This window comes from Miniopterus natalensis, chromosome 19, assembly GCF_054644295.1.
Source record: "Miniopterus natalensis isolate mMinNat1 chromosome 19, mMinNat1.hap1, whole genome shotgun sequence".
Classification (NCBI taxonomy): Eukaryota; Metazoa; Chordata; class Mammalia; order Chiroptera; family Miniopteridae; genus Miniopterus; species Miniopterus natalensis.
In genome coordinates, this window is record NC_142099.1 from 19075529 (window position 1) to 19097391 (window position 21863).

At 45.3% G+C, this 21863-nt stretch overlaps 1 protein-coding gene across 1 annotated transcript; it reads right to left on the bottom strand.

Annotated features, from left to right (window-relative positions):
* Window positions 1–1426: 1426 nt before the first annotated feature.
* LOC148090911 (protein Cryzl2-like) lies at window positions 1427–21330 on the bottom strand. The gene is given in 12 exon segments (XM_087828185.1): window positions 1427–1492; window positions 5491–5722; window positions 8346–8513; window positions 8515–8562; window positions 10929–11113; window positions 14706–14787; window positions 15627–15732; window positions 16518–16587; window positions 17073–17131; window positions 18418–18514; window positions 20581–20658; window positions 21319–21330. Coding segments are annotated over 12 exon segments (1203 nt in total).
* Between the last annotated feature and the right edge of the window lie 533 nt (window positions 21331–21863).

Sequence of the window (21863 nt, forward strand, 5' to 3'; positions counted from 1 at the left end):
ACTACTCCAGGTACCTCATGTAAGTGGAGTCATACACTATTCGTCCTTTGGTGACTGGCTTATTTCACTGAGCATAATGTCTTCAAGGTTCACCCACGTTGTGGCGTGCCGGAATTTCACTCCTTTTTAAGGCTGAATAATATTCCATTGTGTGCGCATACCACATTTTGTTTACCCATTCATCTGTCGATGGGCACTTGGGTTGTGTCACATTCTTAACTTAATCCTACAATTGAGACACGCAGGTCATTCAAATTCAATTTGATTACTCAGGATTCACTGTGCTGGGTATTGTGGGTGGTACCAAGGCGAATCCGACATGGTACCTGCTCTCCAGGAACTTATGCTAAATTGGGAAAGCAGAAAAGAAAGAAGAGAAAGTAGCTAGCATTTGCTGATCGCTGCCTCTGCTAATGGCTTTGCCTAATCACGGTAACCTTGTGAGGCAGACGATATAACATCTGCATTACAGTGAGAAAACGAAGGCTCGGAGATCTCAAGGAACCACCTCCAAAGTGGTGAGACTGGGATTCAAACCCGCATGTTGGACTCACAAGCCCGTGTGCACTCCACTAGACATGCCACTCCCTTTGGTGCAAGGCACAATGTGACAAATCCTGGGGGAGAAGCGACAGGAAGGTAAGGGGAAGAGAAGAGATGACCACCCTCTCGAGGGGAGAGGCTCATTGCAGACACAGGCCTCGCAGGTCAGGAGGGCTTCTGTTTGGCAGAGGTAACGGCGGCAAGGAAACTGCCTGAGCAGAGCAGAGGGGGAGGCAGGAAATCTCGGCGCACACTGACGGACGGTGCAGTGCAGCTGTTGAACATGAGGCTAGGAAGCAGAGGGGCAAAACCGTGGTCATAATGAAATGCTAGCTCAAGGAGCCTGAACTCTGCCATGTAGACAGTGGTGAGCCACTGTGGGTTTTCTAAGACGAGACAGAGTCGTAGCTGTGCTTTGGGAAGGTCGCTGTGGCAATAACTTATAACAAAAATGAAGGGGCTGTAGTTTAAAGGTAGGAAAGCCAGTTAGATCACTGGAATTAGCAGATGAGACCTAATCGGTCAGAATGGAAAAGGGGACATAGAGGTGAGCAACATCTCAGAGGTGGGGGTGACAGAACCTGACCACTGATGCGTCATCAGTGGGGTGACCCTATGCCCTGGTTTGCATGGGACACCTGTTTCCCTGGTGTAATTCCTAACAGCATCCTTTCCCTCTCAAACAGGGCCAAGTTTGGCCAGTAAAGTATATGATCACACTAATTATGAGAAATAAGATGATTCAAAGGGGGTTCTCAAAGATTCTGACCCTGAATTAATAAGGAAAGTGGTAACACCTTCAGACACACAGGAGGGAAACCAATTTTTAGAAAGACTATGAGTTTGGATGTGGACATGCTGGGTTTGCTGCTGAGGTGAGGGTTTATTTGAGGGAGATGAGCACCTTGCCCGTGGATTTGTGCTGCATAACAGTGAAGGCATCACTGACCTAAAAAAAAAAAAATCCCAAAATATGTAGAAAGACTTGCACGCATGCATATTTCAACAAACATTCGATGCTGGTTGAATTCTTAAAATAGCTTAAGTATTAAGATGTATCTTCAGTGAACTGTATATAGCTAACTATGTAATACTAACTACATAATCACAAAAACTCAAAGGAAAACAATAATATTTAAGAGTAACCCAACCTCAGAATTTATTCGTCTAAACTATAATTTTCAATGTTGTCAGATAAATGACAACAGGTAAGAAGTCCTCAGGCCTGTCCCTATGCTACTGTACTATCTGTGTGTTCTAGCTTTTCAAAAAATGTAGCCACTGGCAGAAGAATCCATAATTTAATATTTTACAATTTTTATCTTTTTATTAGAACTGTCCTGTTTCCAGTGTGTCTGGAATTGCAATCTATCTCAAACTCCTTTTTAGAAGTACAAGTTATAAAACATAAATTAAAAAGCAGCCACAGTAATCAAGACAATGTGGTACCGGTGAAAGAAAAGACAAACAGATCAATGGAACAGATTAGCGAGCCCCAAAGCAGGCCCATGCAAACGCAGTCAGCTGGTCCCGTGCCAAAGGAACCCCGGCAGTTCAACAAAGAAAGGGGAGTCTTTTCAAGAAATAGTGCTGGAGCCCCTGGACATCCACATGCAAAAAATGAATCAAGACACTGTCCTTACATCTTTCACAAATATTCACTCAAAATGGATCTTACATCTAAATGTAAAAGGCAAAAGGGATTACGGTGGCAGGGGACCAAGTCAACGCTGACGTTCATCCTAGGGAAGGGATCTAGACCACTGCCCTGTGGTGGGAAGTCATGAACTGGTTACAGGGCCACGGCACAGGCGGGTCTTTAAAAGACAGCGCTGCACGAAAAATTCAGAAACAGAGTAAGACCTACAGCACAACCTTATGCTGCTATTTGTTTACGGAACTTGAGACCCACTCAGCGAAGGCCAAAGGGTGAGGAATGAAGATAAAGGGAACAGTAAATACAGACATCTGTAAATATGCAGACAAAAGGCAAAAGATGGGCCTCGAAAAGCTGAAAACGTGCTTTGAAATGAGAATTACAACCCTTTCCCCTTGAAATGCTCCCCCAAAAGCCTAAGAAAAATAAGTAAGTAAAAAGCAGGGAAACAAATCAGTCGTGGCAATCTCTCTGCGGCTGGTGCCAAAAACATGTCTTTCAGGGCTTTGAGCCCTGTTACAAAGCCCTGTCGCAAATTCAGCCGCCCCCAGAGGAGGTGGAAGGGGTCTGAGAAAGATGTTTGAAACACTTATCCCTGCCTGTCGATCACTCCAAGATACATCTCCGGTGACTCACAGCTGCATCACTCACCCTGTCAGCTGGAAGTCACTTGTTCCCAGAGACCTGTCATAGCCCAACAACAAAAATACTTGGGGAGACAAGCATAATTAGAGATAATGACACTTTTTTCACCTGGCATCCTAGAGAAATGAGGGAACTCCTGCAAAAAAAGGCTAATGTAAACAAAAAATTATCACTTCAGATGCCAACGTATATTTTTAATGATTTTGCACACAACTATTTATAAAAATGTAGCACCTACTTGCCTAATTTGGGGGGGAAAGCATAACCGTCATAATATTGGGGGGAAAGCACAACCTTTTTGTTCCATGACTTGGAAATCTCATAATTTTGAATATCCATTATTTTACTTCCTGTTTTGATGTTTTGTTAATTTTATGTCCAGCTGCCACTTCCGCTGTGACTGTAGATGCTTCTAAAAATAACCCAGCTCTGTCCCTTCCCACCCAGTGGTCTCTATCTGGGCTGGGAAAACAGACAACCAGTGATGTTAAGGACTGGATTGCTTAGTAAGAGTGATAAGCCTCCGAGTGAGAGACTGAGAGGCAAACTGTGGGGCGTTAGACCAGAGCCTTTTGATAGCTAATTCAGACAGATGCCGGGGGACACTTTCCTCTCGTATTATACAGGCTGCATCTCAGAGAGGGATGCTCTCCCTACTGACGCCCAGACAGGCACACAGGCTGTGCCCAGAACCCCAGTTCTCTGCCTTGCAGTGGGCGAAGCCATAATTAAATTTGTCTCTGCAGATATGCAACCTGGAATTTGGGGGCAGGGTGAGGATATTGCTTTTGTTTTAGGTTCTGCTGTTGAAATTTTTAAGTAGCTCATCAAGCAGTAACAATCAGAGTAACCTAGTTATATTATGCCGATTCATGCTTCCCATTAGAAACCAGCTCTTCCCCCATCACAACACTGTCCTGAGATCTTTCCAAATAAAAAACAAATTCCTTAAGTGTTACTTATTGATTGGCATACAGAATGCACCCAGTGAATGCTGATGAATAAAATAAACTCATTGAATGAATGAGTATATCTGGGACTGAGTGGGATTGTTTTTAAAAGGTAAAAAACATGTAGATACTGATACACCATCGTCATTAAATTATATTCATCATATCACTGTTCTGATACAAGGTGATCTGAATCTTCTTTTAAAAGTCAATCAATGCATTTCACCAAAAAAAATACAGATGGCAAATGAGCATATGAAAAGATACTCAGAATCATTACTCATTAGAGAAATGCAAATTAAACCCACAATCAGATACTACTCCATACCTAGTAGAATGACTATAATTAAAGAAAGCAACTGACAACAACAAATCCTGGCAGATGCAAAGTAACTAAAATTCTCATACATTGTTGGTGGGAATGCAAAATAAGACAACCACTTTGATAAAGTTTGGTAGTTATTAAAAGCTAAACATAGAGTGGCAAATCAGTACAAACAAAACCCTGAAATGTTAAACAAACAGTGATGCTGGAGCATCAGTTTCTAATCAAGAACGCACACACACACACACACACACACACACACACACACACACACACACAGAAAATCTATGTGCCGTGGACTTTCATCGGAATGCAATAGGAATGGCCTTGGCTTCAAAATCATGGGCTGCAGAGACTGCAACCGAATTGCTTCTCAGTAACTGAGGCCTAGAGAGCGAGCTGCTAATATAGTCAAGCTTGCCCCTTCTAACATCAACACTAGTTACTGGCAGGATTTCACATTGATTTCTTTAAACTGACATTCTTATCTAATGATGTTATCTAGCCACCACTGGAAACTGGAGAGGGTGGGGAGGGGGGGAACCCTGCTCTGGAAGTAAAGCGAAATGTCTGTGTAAATTTGTAAATAAAAAGCTAAACATACACTTGCCACATGACTCAGAAATCCCCCCAGTCCTAAAATTTGAAAAAAAAAAGTATATACAAAACTCAAACATGAATGTTTATAGAAGATTTACTTAGACCCACCACACATTGAAAATAATCAGATATCCCAGTAACTGATAAGCAAAGAAACAAGTTGTGGTACATCCATACAATGAAATACTATTCAGCAATAAAAAAGAACAAACTATTAGCATAAGCAAAAGCACAGTGGAGCTCAGAAGCATTATGCAAAGCTGAAGAGGCCAGACTCAAAAGGCTATGAATTGTATGATTCCATTTATATGACAATCTGCAAAAAGCAAAATTATAGGGAAAGAAAATAGATCTGTGGTTGCCAGGATAGGAGAAGGGGATGATTACAAAGGGGCACAAGGGAACTTTTTGGAATGCCAAAAATATTCTATATCTTGGTTATAGTAGGGTGGTTGTGTGACTATGTATGTTTGTCAAAATTCAGAGCAGATTTTACCATATGTAAATTATGCCTCAAAAAACCTGACTTTAAAAAAAGTTAAGCCATGTATTATTAAACATGAAAATAAGTAAATTTTCAAAGTTAAGTGTCAGTCAGCCTGGGTTCCTTAGAAAACAGAGCCTAATAAGAACATATGCCCTAATGCTTCCGTGCCATCCAGGGAGGCCAAGGCGAGGGGGAAAACAAAGTGAATAGAGGAAAGAGGAGAGGAACCACACGGTGTGTGTTCCCGATCCTGAACTGGCCATAGCTTCAGGGGGACACGCACTGGTTGCTGCTCACGTGGGCCCTCTCCAGGGAGGCGGCATGGAACCCACTGCGCGCTGAAACAGCCCGCCGGAGGGGGTAAAGCAGCACTCTCCCCCGTCCCCCTCCGCCGAAGCTTGCCCTGCCGAGTGAACTCCCCACATTCTGGGTTGCGGTCCAGTTTGTGCAGAGGCCAGCGCTTCAACAGGTCCTTCAGCTCAGACCTCTGCACCAGAGCTACAGCAACTCCTGCCCTGATGAGCGAAATGGAAGCGCCTAAGATCAGCCCTCACCCCGGGAAAGCACGAGACAATCAAGGGTGTTAGGAGGTAGGCCCTGGGGACAAGGTCTGGGGTGCATGACTGGAGGGACACTGGCGTGAGGCATCACTGGAAAAGTGTGACATGTGGACAAGATCTGGAGCAGGTAGGACTGGCAGAGACTGGGAGGCTCAGGAACTGGACTGCAAAAATGGGTGAAAATTAATACGCCATCTAAACTAAAGTAGCAATTTAATTTTTAAGACTATTCCACAGACACACTCAGGAAACTTCAACTAAACAATTTCTATCCATTAAATCTGTTTGGGTGGTGATCTTGACTGACATTCATATAACAAACAAGTTCAGATCTGCGAGGTTTAAGTACCGTGTCAGGTCAAGATATGTGTGGACAGCTCTCTACAGAAAGCAGACACGCACATCTAAAGAATACCACCTTCTGAACAGACCACAGGGCTAATTCATGATCATAGCATTGGCACAGACGCCACCCTTCAGAAAACAATAAATTCTAGTTCAAATTCAAAAACCTAAAGATTGTCTCTCAAATCCGCCCCTCTGAAATGTCAATACAAAAGTGTTACATTTCAGGGAACTGAAAAGCTCCACTCTGCGTAATGGCTATAGATTTTGCTTTAAAAAATATACAAGTGTTTGACTTATGCTTTTACATGTATTATCTTATTTAATCCTCATAAATAAGGATTTATACTCTAGTAGGTAGAGTTTATTACTGCTCCCATTACAGACAAGAAAATAAGGCACAAAGATGTAAGTAATGTTCCAGTAGCCAGTCAAGTGGTGGGGCCAGGATGTCCATGTGCTCAATCAGTCGTTCAGTGGATATGTGAGTCCCCTGCCAGAATCTGGAGACTCCGAGGTGCAGAGAGCACACGGCCGGGCCCCGGCCTGCATGGAGTTTATGCCCTATGGGAATGACAGGTGTCAAATAATTCCAAGTAGGTGAAGGAGAAGAATAGAGCACTATGTAAGTCCATACCCTGTGCCTACTAAAGAGGCTATGGCGTGTGGTCATACTAATATCAACTATCAAAGTCAAATCTGTGAGTCCACAGACTCAGAAGAAAATAAAAGCTAGGAGGTACCAGTATCTCTGGTACTATATAGATAGGTACAGGTACAGGTACAGAGATAGATAAATGATTAGATCGATAGATGATTGATAGATAGATAGATAGATAGATAGATAGATAGATAGATAGATAGATAGAGATAGATGATAGATACAGACAAATATAGATAGTATACACATACACACAGTGGTCATTTGCCAAGCCTAAGCAGGTTCCAATAAATAATTTTTGCCAATATGTTAACTGATTTACATAAAAAAGATTACTAGGCTTTAAATTAGGTGAAACTAATTATATATTCATTTAATCATCTTCAATTTAAAAGAACAAAATATATAAATTCTGGTACTACTCGGGAAAATTCAAGGTTCCTGGTCGTTTTAACTGTAAGATAGTTCTTTCACATAGATAATTCTCTGGTGGATGGATAATCTTCAGACTCAAAATAAGGTTTCTAAGAAGCAACTTCCTGGATTGTCTAACCCTCAGTTTTAGAGACCTGTTGACTGAAGGTCAGAAAGGTGAGGGGACTCCCACAAAGGTGCAAGCAGAGTGAGCCAAAGCTGGAATTAGAAGAATCCAACCAGTGTTCTGGTGGCCACTCAGGTTCCCTCTAGTGCACTGAGCGCTACCTTCTTGACTGACACGCCAAGAAAATGAGAAAGTCAACAGTGTTTGGAAACAACAAGCCCCATCCATCATGGGAAAAACACATAACTGGAAGGCTGCTGAGGAAGGAAGTCTGGCCTGACAGCTTGGGCTCCGCTAATCTGCATATGAACAAAACATCACCTCCATCCATGGCTAACGAGTTACCAAAACAGTTTTTTGAACATTAGAACAAATTAAGCCAAAAAAACCCAAAAAAACAAAACTTCACAGTGAATGCTAACAGATTCACATTTACCACAGTTCTGCATGTGCATGTGCCCAGTTACACTTTGGAGGACGTGTTCGCCACATGAACGGGGCGGTGGGGGCTTGACAAAATCAACCACAGTGACTGGCGGATGAACTGCAGTCTTGTGAGGCCGGGCAGGATTTCGTGTTCTGTTCACAGGACCCCAGCTCCGAGCACCCGGTTGTACTTTAAAGTGTCGGTACTCTAAAATCAAAGGTTAGGTTAAGTGCTGCCGCCTTAGACTGGTATGTTGTGGAGTTCAGAGTTCACATCAACACGGATAAGTTAGTTCCTAAAGGACCCCCACGCCCCTCGGCCGGGGACACCACTGACGCAGAGAGCGCCACTGAAACCCACCACCTGCAGGGCCCTCACGGGTCCCGCTTCCCAGGTGGCTCACTGGGCTCGGGGCGGACAATGCAGAGGGACCGGGAGAAATCCTGCCACCCCAGCCTTCGAGACCCCATTACTCTGGTTGCATTTTCACCCGTTCATTCTGTAAAAGGAGGACTTACAGCATCCGGACTTATAGGAGCTAGTTGGTGGCGTGGCACAGGCTGCTTCCCGGCCTTAGCCACGCCCGGGCCTGCGAGCACCTCACCTCCGCAGCTGAACGAGCGCTGGCTGCGCGGCCGGTGCCCCTCCTGGCAGCGCCGGGGCCGAGGGCAGGGTCCTGGGGCAGAGGGGGCGGCCTGGGTTCCGTCGGCCAAAGCGCATCCCCGCGGCAGAGACGGTCCTCAGGAGCAGAAGACTGGCCGGCACCGAAGCTGTTTCCTCGGGCAAAACCCACCACCACGATCCCGCCCTCCCACACCAGGCTGAGGGCAGGGGGGAGGCGACATTCGCTGCTGCGGTCACTCACACCCCTGAGGACAGCAACTGTTTGAGGAACGGGAGGGAGAGGAAAGGAGGCTCTGCCAAGGAGGCAGAGAAATTCCAGCCCTCAGGCTCTGCGGGCAGGACTGCAAAACGGCGCAACTGCCAAGGAGAACAGGAGGGCTGTTCCTCAAAAAATTACGGAGTTCCCATATGGCCGGCCATCCCGCTCTCGGGTGTGTATCTGTATCTGGAACAGGTGAAAGCTGGGTCTCCGAGAGATGCCCGCAGGCCCGTGCTCACAGCAGCGGCACCTACAGTAACCAAGAGGTGCAAGCAACACAAATGTCCATCCCCGGACAGATGGATTAACAAAATGTATACATGCTTGACAATGGAGTATTTTTCAGCCTTAAAAGGGAAGGAAATTCTGTCACATGGATGAACCTTAAGGACATCATGCTAAGTGAAATAAGCCAGTTACAAAAAGACAAATACTGTATGATTCTATTTATCGTAAGTGTCTAAAGTAGTCAAATTCAGAGAAACAGAAAGGAGAGTGGTGGTCACCAGGGGCTGGGGCAGGGAGAAATGGGGAGTTGTTGTTTAATGGGTACAGAATTTCAGATTTGCTGGATGGAAAAGTTCTGGAGATCTGTTTCACAATAATGTGAATCTACTTAACACTACTTAACTGTACCCTCAAAATGGTCAATATAGCAAATTCATGTTATGAAATTTTTACCACAGTAAAAAAATAAATAAATAAAGAATAAAAAAATAAAAAACACAATGTACATTAATTCATAGAGACAAAAAGGAAAATAGAGGTTCCCGGGGCCAGGGGCGGGGGGAAAGGGGTAGGTGTTAACAGGCACAGAGATTTTGTTGGGGAAGGTTACACAATGTTGTGAGGGCATCAATGCCACTGAATTGTACCCTTACAAAGGGTTAAAATGATTAATACTAGGTTATATCTATTTTACCACAATTTTTTTTTTTTTAATTTAAAAAAAGGAACATGTCTTAAACCGCCAGCTAGAAACTCCTCTTGACCTAACAAACTGGCAGGGTGACCCATCTTGTATCACTTTGGATTCTTCAATAGGGAGCTATAAATACAAGCCATAAGCGAGACAGCAGGGGGCCGAGGCAGCAGCCAGTTTTACAAGCGGGCCCACCTCAGCATCAAGACTGTGTGTTCAACTATTCCACTACTTTGTGGAAGGAAACTTGGTGTAAACAAATATCACTCCATATGCTGTACGCAGGGCCGACTGAGCCTGCAGCCCTTGAACTTAGGAAGCAGGAATAAGACAGACACTTGAATGAGGCACCGTTTGCTTTGCACACAGACTTTCCTACCTTAGGACCCCTGTGAGTTGTGTGCTTCTCTGGGGAGTTTTGAACAGTCAACAAAAATTCACTCAAGTTTCCTGCAGCTCATTGTGAGAAGCACCGTACAGTGCACGTTAAGCAATGAGTTATAAAAATAAAGTTTGTAAACATCTTTGATTTGAAATATGTGTATGTTGATTTGGTGATTTGCTTTTCTTCTTTAGAAGGGAAATGAGAAGCCTGTTGTCAAAACACTACTATCCAGAAGGCAAGCAAAGGGTGAGCACAGCAGCTCTCTGCCCTGGCTCTCCACTTAGTCAGCACATTCCCTCCTTTGCTTCTCCAAGCAAGTCCCGGACACACTACAGGGATGCTCAGGGCCTCTAGCACCAACTGGGTCCCCCCTGGGGGCAAGCTGCTCTCTTTACTACTGTTTCTTCTACCTTAAACCGAGATGAACCACAAAATTGTGCTTGCCAGCTTGACACAAGAAATAAAACCCATATTAGAAAGCACTCCGGAGTCCCTGGTTGAAAACAGAATGAGAATTGGTCCCACTAAATCTCCAGTGTTTTTCTTAAAAAAATAAAACAAATTAAAGAGATACCTAGCTTACTGGCTACTTCAAAAACCAGCAAGATCAAAAGAGTGTGCACATTTAACATCTAAACAATGATTTCAAGAATTACCTATGCCGTGGACATAAAGTAGTTAGCAGGGGCCAGCACAGCTGAATTGAACACATGTATAATTTCCAAAGCATTTGATGTTGCCAACTAGAGAGTCTGCAGTCATTTCTTGGATATTTTCCAGCTGGATATTTTGTTGTTGCTATATTTAAGCATTTCCTGATTTTCCCTCTGCTTCTAGTTCTTTCCACGCCCCCACTCAGCTGTTCTCCTCGGTTGGTGCCAATGCCTGAAGAAGTGAGCAGGGAAGATGAAAGACATGCAAGGCCAGGAGGGAGGCAGAGGTCAGGGAAGGATCCAGCAGAGCCCCAGGCCGAGCCCACTCTGGAAAGACCCTTGACGCACCTGTGGAGGGCTCCAGGAAGATGTCCCCTCCCACGGCGTCAATGACCACGTTCACCCCGCCACTGCCCACCAGCCTCCTCACTGCCTCCCTCAGGCCGCCCTGACTGCAGTTCACGCTGGACTGTGCCCCCCTCTGCATGGCCAGCTTGCACTTCTCGTCACTTCCAGCGGCAGCTATTACCTGCGTAAAGAACACAAAGCCTCTGAGGTTCCCGAATATGTACCCGGAGGGGCTCATGGCACCCACCCAACCTGCAACCAAAGGGCCCTAATCGAGGAAACCAATGTGACCTTGCTGGCCTAGCATCCGCCTCAATCCAAGGCAGCAGGCCCAACACACAGCACTGTTCTGCTGGCCCCTCCATGCCCCTCTGGCCGGGGGATCCACACTTCCAAGAATCCTGGAACCCAATGGGTCTAGCTGGGAGGCACTCAGTAAGTCTTCTCCAAATGCAAAGTAAAACCACCATTTACTGAGCACCTGCTACAAGTCAAGTAGTACGGATACAAGCCAAATACCAAGCTTAGAGCCAAGGAAGCAAGATACAGCAGTGTGATGGGGAAGTACAGAGGGTTCCAGAAGTGCAAATGGGAAATATCCAACCTCGATCTACACGATCAAGGGTAAAACAAGATTCACTGGAAAGATCTTGAAGTTGGACAGATCGAAGTTCAAATCCCGGGCCCTGCTACTAACTGCTATGTTACCTAAGACAAATTACTTAGTAAGAACTAACATTTACACAGCACTTACTGTGTGCCAGGCACTATTCTAAATGCTTTATATATTAATAACTCAACGATATGCACACTATTATTATCCCCATTTTCCAGATAAAGAAACTGAGGCAAAAGAACTTGAATAACTTGCCCAAAGTCACCCAGCTAATGAGAGGCAGAACTGGAAACCAAACCCATGTAATCCATCTCCAGAGTTCATGCTTTTAACCCCTCTATACTGCCTGCCTACTTCTCTAAGCATCAGTTACCTCATCCATCTATTAAGAATTTAAGAATTCAGTGGAATACCACTGTATACAAAGCACTCGAAAAACAAAGTGTTGGATAAATTGAATCTATTGTTACACATATGCAATCACTCTATTTAAACCTCGTAAAAACATTGTGGGGAGGAATAATTACTTCCAGTCTATAGGTGGAGATGTAGAGCCAGAGAGGTTAAGTTATTAATCCAAGATCAACCAGATAGTAGGCGATAGAACACCTATTTAAGCCCATTGCTACCTGACTCCAAAGCCCATGCTTCTCCACTCCTGGGAGGAAACCATGACCCTGGGAGGAAACCATGTCTAAGCCATGGCAAAGATGGCAGTGACGGCTGCAGGGCACACTGTGAGGATGTCTGGGATTTGGAAGTCTCCAGAAAAGTTTCAAATACTCAAGCATTACCTAGAGGTGCCTTATCACTGGGCGGCACCCACCAACCTGAGCACTTTTGCCCCAAGGTGACTTTCAGAACTCGTACACAAACACCCAAGAACATCAGTGCCCTTAAAAGATTCCAAACTCACCCCTAACTGTTTGAAACTTAAAGCTACCCTCAAATAGCTGCAGGTCACGGAGGGCTATCAGCACACAGAGCCCCATGCGTAACACCTGGCCAGGTCAGGGCCCTGGTTCTGATCCCAGGACTCTCACTAAATCCCGGGGGGACCTGCCCTGACTCACTTTCTCTCTTGGTGCCTCACTTTCTTTATCTGTGAACTAGGGATAATAAACACTTTACCCATCTCCCAGGGGTTTTGTGAGGATCAAGGGTTAGATAATAGCTGTGGAGGTGCTGTGAAAGCAATATGAAATGCTGTGAATGGAAGGTGCTACCAAAATGACCTGCTCCACGTAGATGGCATGATGACATTATTTTTATTTTTGTTTGCTTTTGTGTAAAACCATTATTGGTGCTTAGATTAATTTTAATATCTGAATTGAATTTTTTTTCTCCCTACTTAACCTCCTGTAACTACTTAAAACAAATGGTGTAATTTTGTCTTCCTAGAAATCTTAACAGTCACTGATTCTAGACAATTTGACTAAGTTTGGTTTCCCTGCTAAGAGAGGTGCTAAAAGCCCTTGTTTTTGACATGAAATGTGTTAATATCCACAAGGAGCCTCCTGGTATCTAAGATTGCTTTCAGAACTCACACGTCCTTCCCAAAGGAACTTCATGTGAGAAGGAGAGATATCACCTGCAGAAATTCCAGACCAATCCAATTATCTCCAAGCCTGTAGGTCCTGGCACCTTCTGGATACCCCAATTGCATGCTCCATGGGAACCTCACACTCAACAACTTCCAAAACTGAACTCGCCATGTCCTCCTGTGTTCTCAATCCCAACAAACGGCAAATCCACAAATTAACCTAGTTTGTTCCTTCCCACTTAAAGTCTAATAATAACAACAGGATCCTTTTTTAAGAGATTCTTACCAACATGCCATGCCTTCTAACGGGCACATAGCATGTGTAATTTCAATACTCCCACAACAACCTTATAAGGAAAACATTATTTTACCAATGAGGAAACTGAAATGATTAAGCTCAAGGCAGAGCTAGAACAGGAACCTAGGCCAGGCTACCTTCAAAGTCCTTGTTCCTTCAACTATATTAGAATGCTCCCCAGTGACCAAATTCTCAATTTTCTTCCGCTTTAGTATCTCTCAATTCACCACCTCCACTGCCCTGGCTCAGAGGCATCACCTCTGGCTGGGATTGCTTCAAGAGTCTGCCCTACTGCCTTGGACCATCCCTGACCTTGCCCCATCCCTCATCCCACTGCTACCAGAGAGAACTTTGCAAATTCAAAGATGATCATATCACTTCCCTACTTAACACTCTTACTAGTTCCAATCAATGTTCAAACCCTCCAGCACCTCCTGATCTAACCTCTGCCCACCTCTATGGGGTCATTTTCCACCATTCCCCACTCAGATCCTCTGCTCCACAGATGCTATTTGCAGTTCCCTAAATGCATTATGTTAGTTCCTAATTCTGTCTTCAAATAGGTCCTCCCACCACTAAAATGGCCTTCACTTCCAACTTCTTCCTCTATTCAACTGCTACCAGTCCTTCAAAACCTCAGCTTAAATGTCCACCTTCTCCAAGAAACCGTCCTTCTCTGAGGCCCACTTTCTTTCATTTGTTCATTCATTCATTCATTCATTCATTCATTCAAGAAATAGTTATTGAGTGCCTACTGTGGTCTAGGCACCATGCCAGGCACTGGAACTGCAATCATGAACCAAACAGACACTGTCCCTGTCTTCAAGAGGAGTCCAGTCCAGTGGGAGAGAGACGTTAATCTAACGGTGACACAGGTAAAGCATTAAGCACACACTAAGAGGTGTAAGGTGTATACTCTGAATGGGAAGCATAGGATGCCATGAGGCCAGGCACACATAGTGGGGGTAGGGGGTTAACATCTCCTGAGGGACAAAGGATAATTCCCTAAAACGTGGCATCTGAATTTAAATTTGAAGCAAGGGGAGTGGGGGGGACAGTTCAGAGCATCGCAGGTGGAGGGAACAGCATCTGCAGAGGCTGTGAAGCGAGTCGGACCTTACGGGTTCCAGTAACTGGAAGGACCAGTGACTTACTCCTAGTCCACAAGCAAAGAGTCGGCAAAGCTCTGCTCTAGGTGACTTTGCATCCCCAGCGCCTTGCCCGTGGTTTTTACTATATCAATGAATATATTCCATGTTTGAAAACCCTGTTTTGCGGTACAGTTTGTTTAAGTGGAGAATCTAACATACAAACACCTTGGCCTGGGGAACATTTGTTGCCACGTCTATCACTGCAAGGCCTGTGGCTCCGGCTGCTGCCATCACGGGAACAGTTTCTCTGTGTCACAGAGACGAACGCCACTTCAGAAACCAAAAAGCATCCAGCAATATGATCTCACGAACATTTTGAAACCAGGACACTTTAGAGCAAGAAGACAACTTAGAGACCATTTCATTCAGCCTTTTATTGTGCATCTGTTCTCCAGCTTTTCAGGCTGGGTGGTAGCTAGATCGGTGCTAATTTGGTCCAGTTTTGAAAACCTCCCAGGAGAAATATTCCTCAATATCTCTAGATAGCCTCTTCCTTTGAGCTAGCACTCAATTTCTGCTTCAGAAATTCTGTCCTAAATCATTCTCATACTAAACACTGCTGAGTTTTAGAAGGTGGTGATCACGTGGTGTCCACTGGTCCACTAAGCTCATCCCTCTGGGGTGATTCTGGGGCTTTCTGAAAAGAGCAGAAGGCAACAGGTAAGCCCCAGGTGAAGTGGGAAACTTCAGCACCTCTGAGTTTAGTATCCCAGTTAAATCCATCCAACCAAGCCTCACAGAAACAAATACCACAGGCCTCCATTAAAACCAGAAGGAAGTTAAATAAACCAACTCCCAAAACATACAGGTTTCCTAGAAGGTAATATCCAGAGTGGTCAAATTTGAGAGGGATATTTCTCCAAATTCATACTGGCCAAGTTCACAATCTACCACTCCCTCTCAGACAAAAGGATAATCCCACTGTCACCAAACTCCAACCTCGAGTCACTACTTTCTTTGGCCTTTCCTTAGACAGCCTGAACATGACCTGAAGGCCAGGCAAGGAGAGGGAGGGGTAGGGCCTTGGGCACTTCTGATATCAGGGAAGGGGCCTGTCTACCTCTCTGTTGTCTGCACAGTCCTTACCCAGGCCGGACACATGCCCGATGCTCCAGGGCTATAGCAGCAGTACCATAAGATTCGGGCAGGGCAGCAGCTTCTCGGAGGGGGACACTTTGTGGACTCTGCCACACGCCTATAAAAGAGGTAACAGTAACTTAGGGTTTGCTCTGATTCCATAAGTACCTGCTCCTAAAGGCTGCTCAATATATATTACGATTTGATTGAGTGACTGATTTACAAAGGAAAACATGGCAGGAACCGAACCTAGTAGAAGTCACAACCAAGCAACCTGTGGCCAAGTTCAAGACTTGGGTGCATCAGTCTTCAAAAATCCTAAAGTTGCACCTGCTCAGGAAGGAACCAACAAACTTAGGGAGAATGGAACACTGACCGCTCTACTGTATAATGAGCCAACTGGGTGTTATGTAAATTTTACCTCTATAAACCTGAGGGGGAAATGTGTACTGTTCTCCACTAGGGGGCACCATTCACAACCTGCACAACCAGATCTGGCCACCCGGCTGGCTCCATGCCCAGGGTCATCTCTTCCACAAGCCTCAGGTGGGAGAGAAACCCATTACATCCATCTCAATGCCCCCAACCAGTTTTTCTACCAAAACTATCTAACTGTGGTCCAACTGGAGAGCCCGCCCATTGCTTCCAGGACTCAGAGAACAAAATGCTTCTTCATCAAACCACTCCACACAAAGAAAGTTCTGTGCAAGAGCTGTCGCATTAATATAGAAAAGGGGTTTAGCATTTGAAAGAAAGAAGTTCTTGGTTGAGAAACAAGATATTACCAAACAAATACAAAGAAAAAGGGGCAGAGGGGAATGAGGAACGAGGGATAGGTGAAAATTAAAGAAAAGAAAGGAAATTTTTTAAATGCCTAAACATTGATATTGAGAGGTAGGGATGCCTTCTGATCAGTGATACGTTCTTCAGCCATGCCGTTAAAGCCGCTAAAGCCAATAACTCGGTCTCCCTGAAGGGAAAATATCATTGAGGGTAGGTTCAGGTGTATCTTTTTTTCTGATTCCGTAAGACACCCCACCCCCAGGTTTGCCCTAATTATCTATTTAGAGTTAATGTTTAGTAAATAATTCAGCCTTTTTCTCAATACCCCCACCAGGACGCCAAGCGAATCTGAGCATATTTTGGACAATGATATGGGTATCAATTAGAATATGAATTTGGATATGAATTAGAATCCCAGTGTTAATTTCTTTCACAAGAGGCTGAAACTTGAGAATTTTCTACCCTTTTAGCCACTAAAGACCGTTTATTAGTAATTAAAGTTTAATGAAGACAGGCACTTCTACTGCCTGCCTCCCCCCAATTCAGAATTTGTCTCTCCCCTCTCCGTTTCCTGGCAGAGGCCAGGAGACACAAGACCCTTTGGCTACAAATGAGTTGGCACCTTTCTCAATGCTACATACACATCGATTCCCTAGATTTCAATGAGTTTACCTCTTTAACTGTGCCGACTTCTGTGCCTGTCTCCAAAACTGTTCCAGAAAACTCCATTCCTAAAACAAATTGTTTTAAGATTAGGTTATCTGTACAGCCCAGCAGCATGGAGGTGAGAAAATCCTGATCCACAGGCCATCCCACCATCTTTCTGGAACTGAGAGGGTTTAAGTGCCTCCCCCACCCACCCAGGGAAGGCGGGGTTGGCGGGGGCGGGGAGAGTGTTATACCCAAATCACAGGAAAGTGAACTTAAGGTGTTCATGATCACAACCTGAAAGGCTATAGTAGCCCCATTCTTACCAAGAATGGGCAAAAGCACAGAGAAGCCCAGGTACACAAGTACTTCTGACCCTGATCACTGAGGACTTGGGCTCCTACAGCACCCCAATTACGATGTATTTACCTGTTGCCATGTCTCCTCTTCTGGACTGTGAGACCCTCAAGGACATGAACCATATTTATTCATATAATACTTGGCTCAAATGGATGAACTGCTGTTGTCTGCCCTTTCCTCTTCCACCTCTGAAATTTCTGAATCTAATGATCATGCATTTCCCACTTGAGCTGCCAGAGAAATAACTCAATTGAGCATGACATCTTCCCTCTCCCCAGCATTTCAGCAAATACAAACAGAGGGAGACGGTTCCAACTGCTGAGGCACAACCAAACACCCTAAGGCCAAAACACAGCAACAATTTTGCAATCGCTATGTCCTTAACAGTACATTTCTGTACAGAAAATACATGTACCATATACATACTGGGCTATACTTATATCTGTTTAAATAAATTTCAACAACAAAAATCAGTCACTTGTCCACATTTTTAGGATCTAAATGTAATCACATTGGGCATAATGAAAATCAGACAATGGACTGCTAGAAATGTATAAACTTTCTTCTTTCTGATCCTTTGGTATTAGGTTTCTTTGGGAATGTTTTTGTAAAGACCGAGAGTTTTAGCTGCAGAAAACAAAATTGAGGCAATGTTAAGGAATAAAAGGAAATGACCAGGACCAATGATCACTGGGATCAGAATTCTGATGAGCATAATGATATGTGGACATTCATTTGTTCATTTACTCATTTTTAAAGTATTTACTGAGCATCTGCTACAAGCCAGTTACAATGCTAAACTGGGAGATATAATGAGGGTAACACAGTCACAGAAATTTCCCCCAAGGGACTCACAATCTAGTGCTTCTAATTAGTGGTGAGGCTGACATGTCTGAGACGTGACTGACAGTGGGCAAGCACTGCCAGGGTAGAGTCTGAGATGAAGCACATGGTTCTGAAAATTGTGTCTTCTTTCCCTGTAGCAGTCACTTGGCCCCTTCATACTCACCAGGTGTGAAGGGGAGACGAGGCCTTTCCTGATACTGACCACAGCAAACCAAAATATCAGCAAAGTTAATGCCACAGAAATGGACATCAACTCTGACCTGTAAAGGAAATAGAGCAAAGCAGTACACATCCGTGGAGACAATAACTGAATTACGCCAAAATATTTACTGAATACCTACAATACGCCAGGTGCCAAACTAAGCCCCAGTATACAATCATGAGGCAATATGGACAAGATTCCTGCCTTCATGGAGCAAAAAATATGGTAGAGAAGACAGATATTAAACCAAATATTTGTATTTATGCGTTAAATTATAACTCCTACACAAAATGTTAAAAATAGAAATATGTGGTGTTATGAAAGCATACAATGGGGGGACTTGATATGAAAGCATACAATGGGGGGACTTGACCTTTTGGGGGAGTCAGGATAAATCCTTTAGAAAATAGCACTTGAACTAAGAACAGCTAAAAGTTAGCTATTCAAAATAGGGGAAGAAGCCTGGCACTGTCAAAAGCAATGACATGTGCAAAGGCCCGGTGGTGGGGACAAAAGAAAAGCCAGCCAGCCTAGAGCACAAAGAAGAGAGAGATGGGATTAGAGAGGGGAGCCCACACCATCTAAGAGTTTGTAGGCTTTATTATTGCATCTTTGTCTCCACAGAAGGAGTAATGGGAAGCCATTAAAGGATTTTAAGCAGGAGAGTAACGTGATCAGCTGTCTTGGGAATCAGGAATCATCCTGGAGGCTAGTTCCAGATCACCAGCTTCTGTGTTTTATAATAGCACTGGAGCCGAGGCACACCTGCAGCAGTGTAGCCAGCAGTTTCTCTAGACCTTGTAAGCCAGTTCTTCTCAGTGTGGTCCCCTAGACCACCAGCATTACTATCACCTGGGAACTGCTTAAAAATTCAAATTCTCAGGCCCCACCAATGACCTACTAAATCAGAAACTCTGAGGACAAAGCCCTGCAAGCTGCTTTAACAAGCACTGCTGTCACAGAACAACCCATCTCAACAGGGCTTGGAAGCACAGGAGGGAACAAAGGTCGAGAGACAGAATCGGTAACATTCATTTATTTGTTTTATTTAAATTTCCATTTTAGTACAGAGGTGGCCACATTGTTGAGAAGACCTTTTTATCGACAAAATGCATTCATTCAGCAATATTTTCAGGATCTGCCAGGTGCCAGGCACCATTCCAGACTATGGGGATTTAATGGTGGGTAAACTCACATAGTCCCAGCTCTCATGAGTTAATCCCTTTCAAGGCAGTGTCGGGGGCAAATAAAAGAACAAAGGAGTCCAGGCTTCAGCCTGCGCACATTGTGTGCACGACACATAAATTGTTAACATGTGCAGCACACACATGACCTCAAGCCACTCCAACTTGATGCAAGGATGATTCAAGGATGAACTTCTTTCAGCACCTGAGTCCCAGGAAACCGAGTGACTGCCATCAGGTGCTCACTCAAATAATCCATTTAGCCAAAGGGTCCCTGTTAGGGACACTCAGGGCTGGAGCCACATTTCTCCCTCTCACCAGTGGTCCCTCACACTGAAGCTCACTGCCTGCTGCAACTCCTCAGAGGTTCTCATTCTCCACGCCAGCTGACATTGTGTCACCAGAGTGGTCAACCCACAAGGCCAAAGTGACTTCCACTTTTCCCTGGAGATGGCCACGACCCTAAATCCCAAACCCCTGCAGTACACCAGGGGCGGGCACAAGGCACATATTCCGATGGAAATACAGGAGGCTGCCAGGCTGGTTTAGGGGAGGCGGGAGGGTGGGGAGTAAGATGCTGACACGGAAGAGAGCCAAGGCTGGGGTCCACTTGTCTGTGTGAAATCAACAACCTGCAGGTGGTTAATGCAAAATAGTGTGCAAATCAGAATGCAAGGTTTCTAAGGCAACAACTCCGGGCCTTCGGGAAGAGGCCTCCATTTGCGGTTCTGGGGAACGATCCTTCTTTAGGCCTTTTGGGCGTTCTGTGAACCCTGAAGGGGCCCACGGAGCCCAGGCCGGTTTCGCTCCAGGGTCCCCGTCGCCCCCTAGCTGCGCGCTGGGGAATTCAAGCCAGGGTGGCCCCTGCGGTGGGCGTTTGGTCGCCGAGGGGACCGTGAAAGGGTGTTCAGAGGTCCTGGGGACAAGCCAGTCACCCTACCTCGTGAGGCCGGACAGGGCGGGGGGCGACCTCCGCGACGGCCGGGGGCTGCTTCCAGCCCGCGCCCAGCGCCGCCGCCTGCAACGCGGGACAGGAGCTGGGTCACCCGGGTGACCCGTGCGCCGCCTTCTGGCGCTCAGGGAAGAGTAGGGGTCGCACCTGCAGAGCCACCCTCGAAGGAAGCACCGTCCCCAAAACGTCAACGCCATGGCTCCCCGCGGGGAGCCGCGAGAGGGGAGGGGTCGCTGCGCCGCAGGAAAGGGCACGGCGCCAGCCCCGCCCCGGCCGCGCCCCGCGAGCGGAAGGGGGCCGGGCGCGCGGCCAGGGACACGACCCGACCCGCCCGAGGCCGCGGCCCCGACGCGCCCGGGGCCAGCCCGCCCGCCCCGCGGGCTTCCTGGAGGAGGCGGCCAGTGCAAAGGCAAGAAACCCGGGAAAGGAAATCTATTACCCGAGATTACCCGTTTGTTGGCATTTTTGTAGCAAGTTCGGGAGACCTTTAAAACTACACTTGGCGGTTCTTAATTAGTGGTTCTTGGGTCCAATGCACGTGCGAAATCCTAAATGCATAGGTGAAGGCTTTAATGCCTGCATTCAACGCCTTCTTAGCGTTCAGTTCCTGTTACCAATTTTCTCACATTAGGACCCTTTGCACTAAAACTCTATGGTTACTAGTAATCCAATATGGAACGAGCCTACACAAATCCCAAGAATATTTCCAGTTAGTCAGGCCAAAACCTGGTCGGCCATAGTTTCGATGCCTGTATTATGCCTGGCACAAGGTGAATGCTCAATAACTGATTCAGTGATCATATAATATCTACGTGACCAGGTACACTCTGGAAAAACTGAAAACATAACAATATAATCTGTGAAATATTACAAAACTGGGTAGACCTCTGTTGCAACTGTAACCAAATATCTATATACTGGCAATGTGAGAAAAGCACATTTTATCCTGGGAAGTAGGTCTCATTTGATAGGTAGCTTTAAAGGCAGCATGATGTCTTTGAAAGGCATCTGGTCAGCGTATAGCCTCTCAGGTTTAAACCCAGCTCTACCATCTATTTGTGTGGCTTTGGCATTGATACCTGGTGGCTGTGGGCCACAGTTTTCTCCTCCATAAAGCAAACGCCTTGGGTAAGATAATCCCCAAATTACTAAATTCTGTTCCTTTTTCTTTTTTTCTTTTTTTCTTTTTTTGATAGAAACAACAGTGCAAGATAGCAAATGACCTGGAAGGAATGATCAGGAGTGGAATAGAGGGAAAACAGAGAACTAAT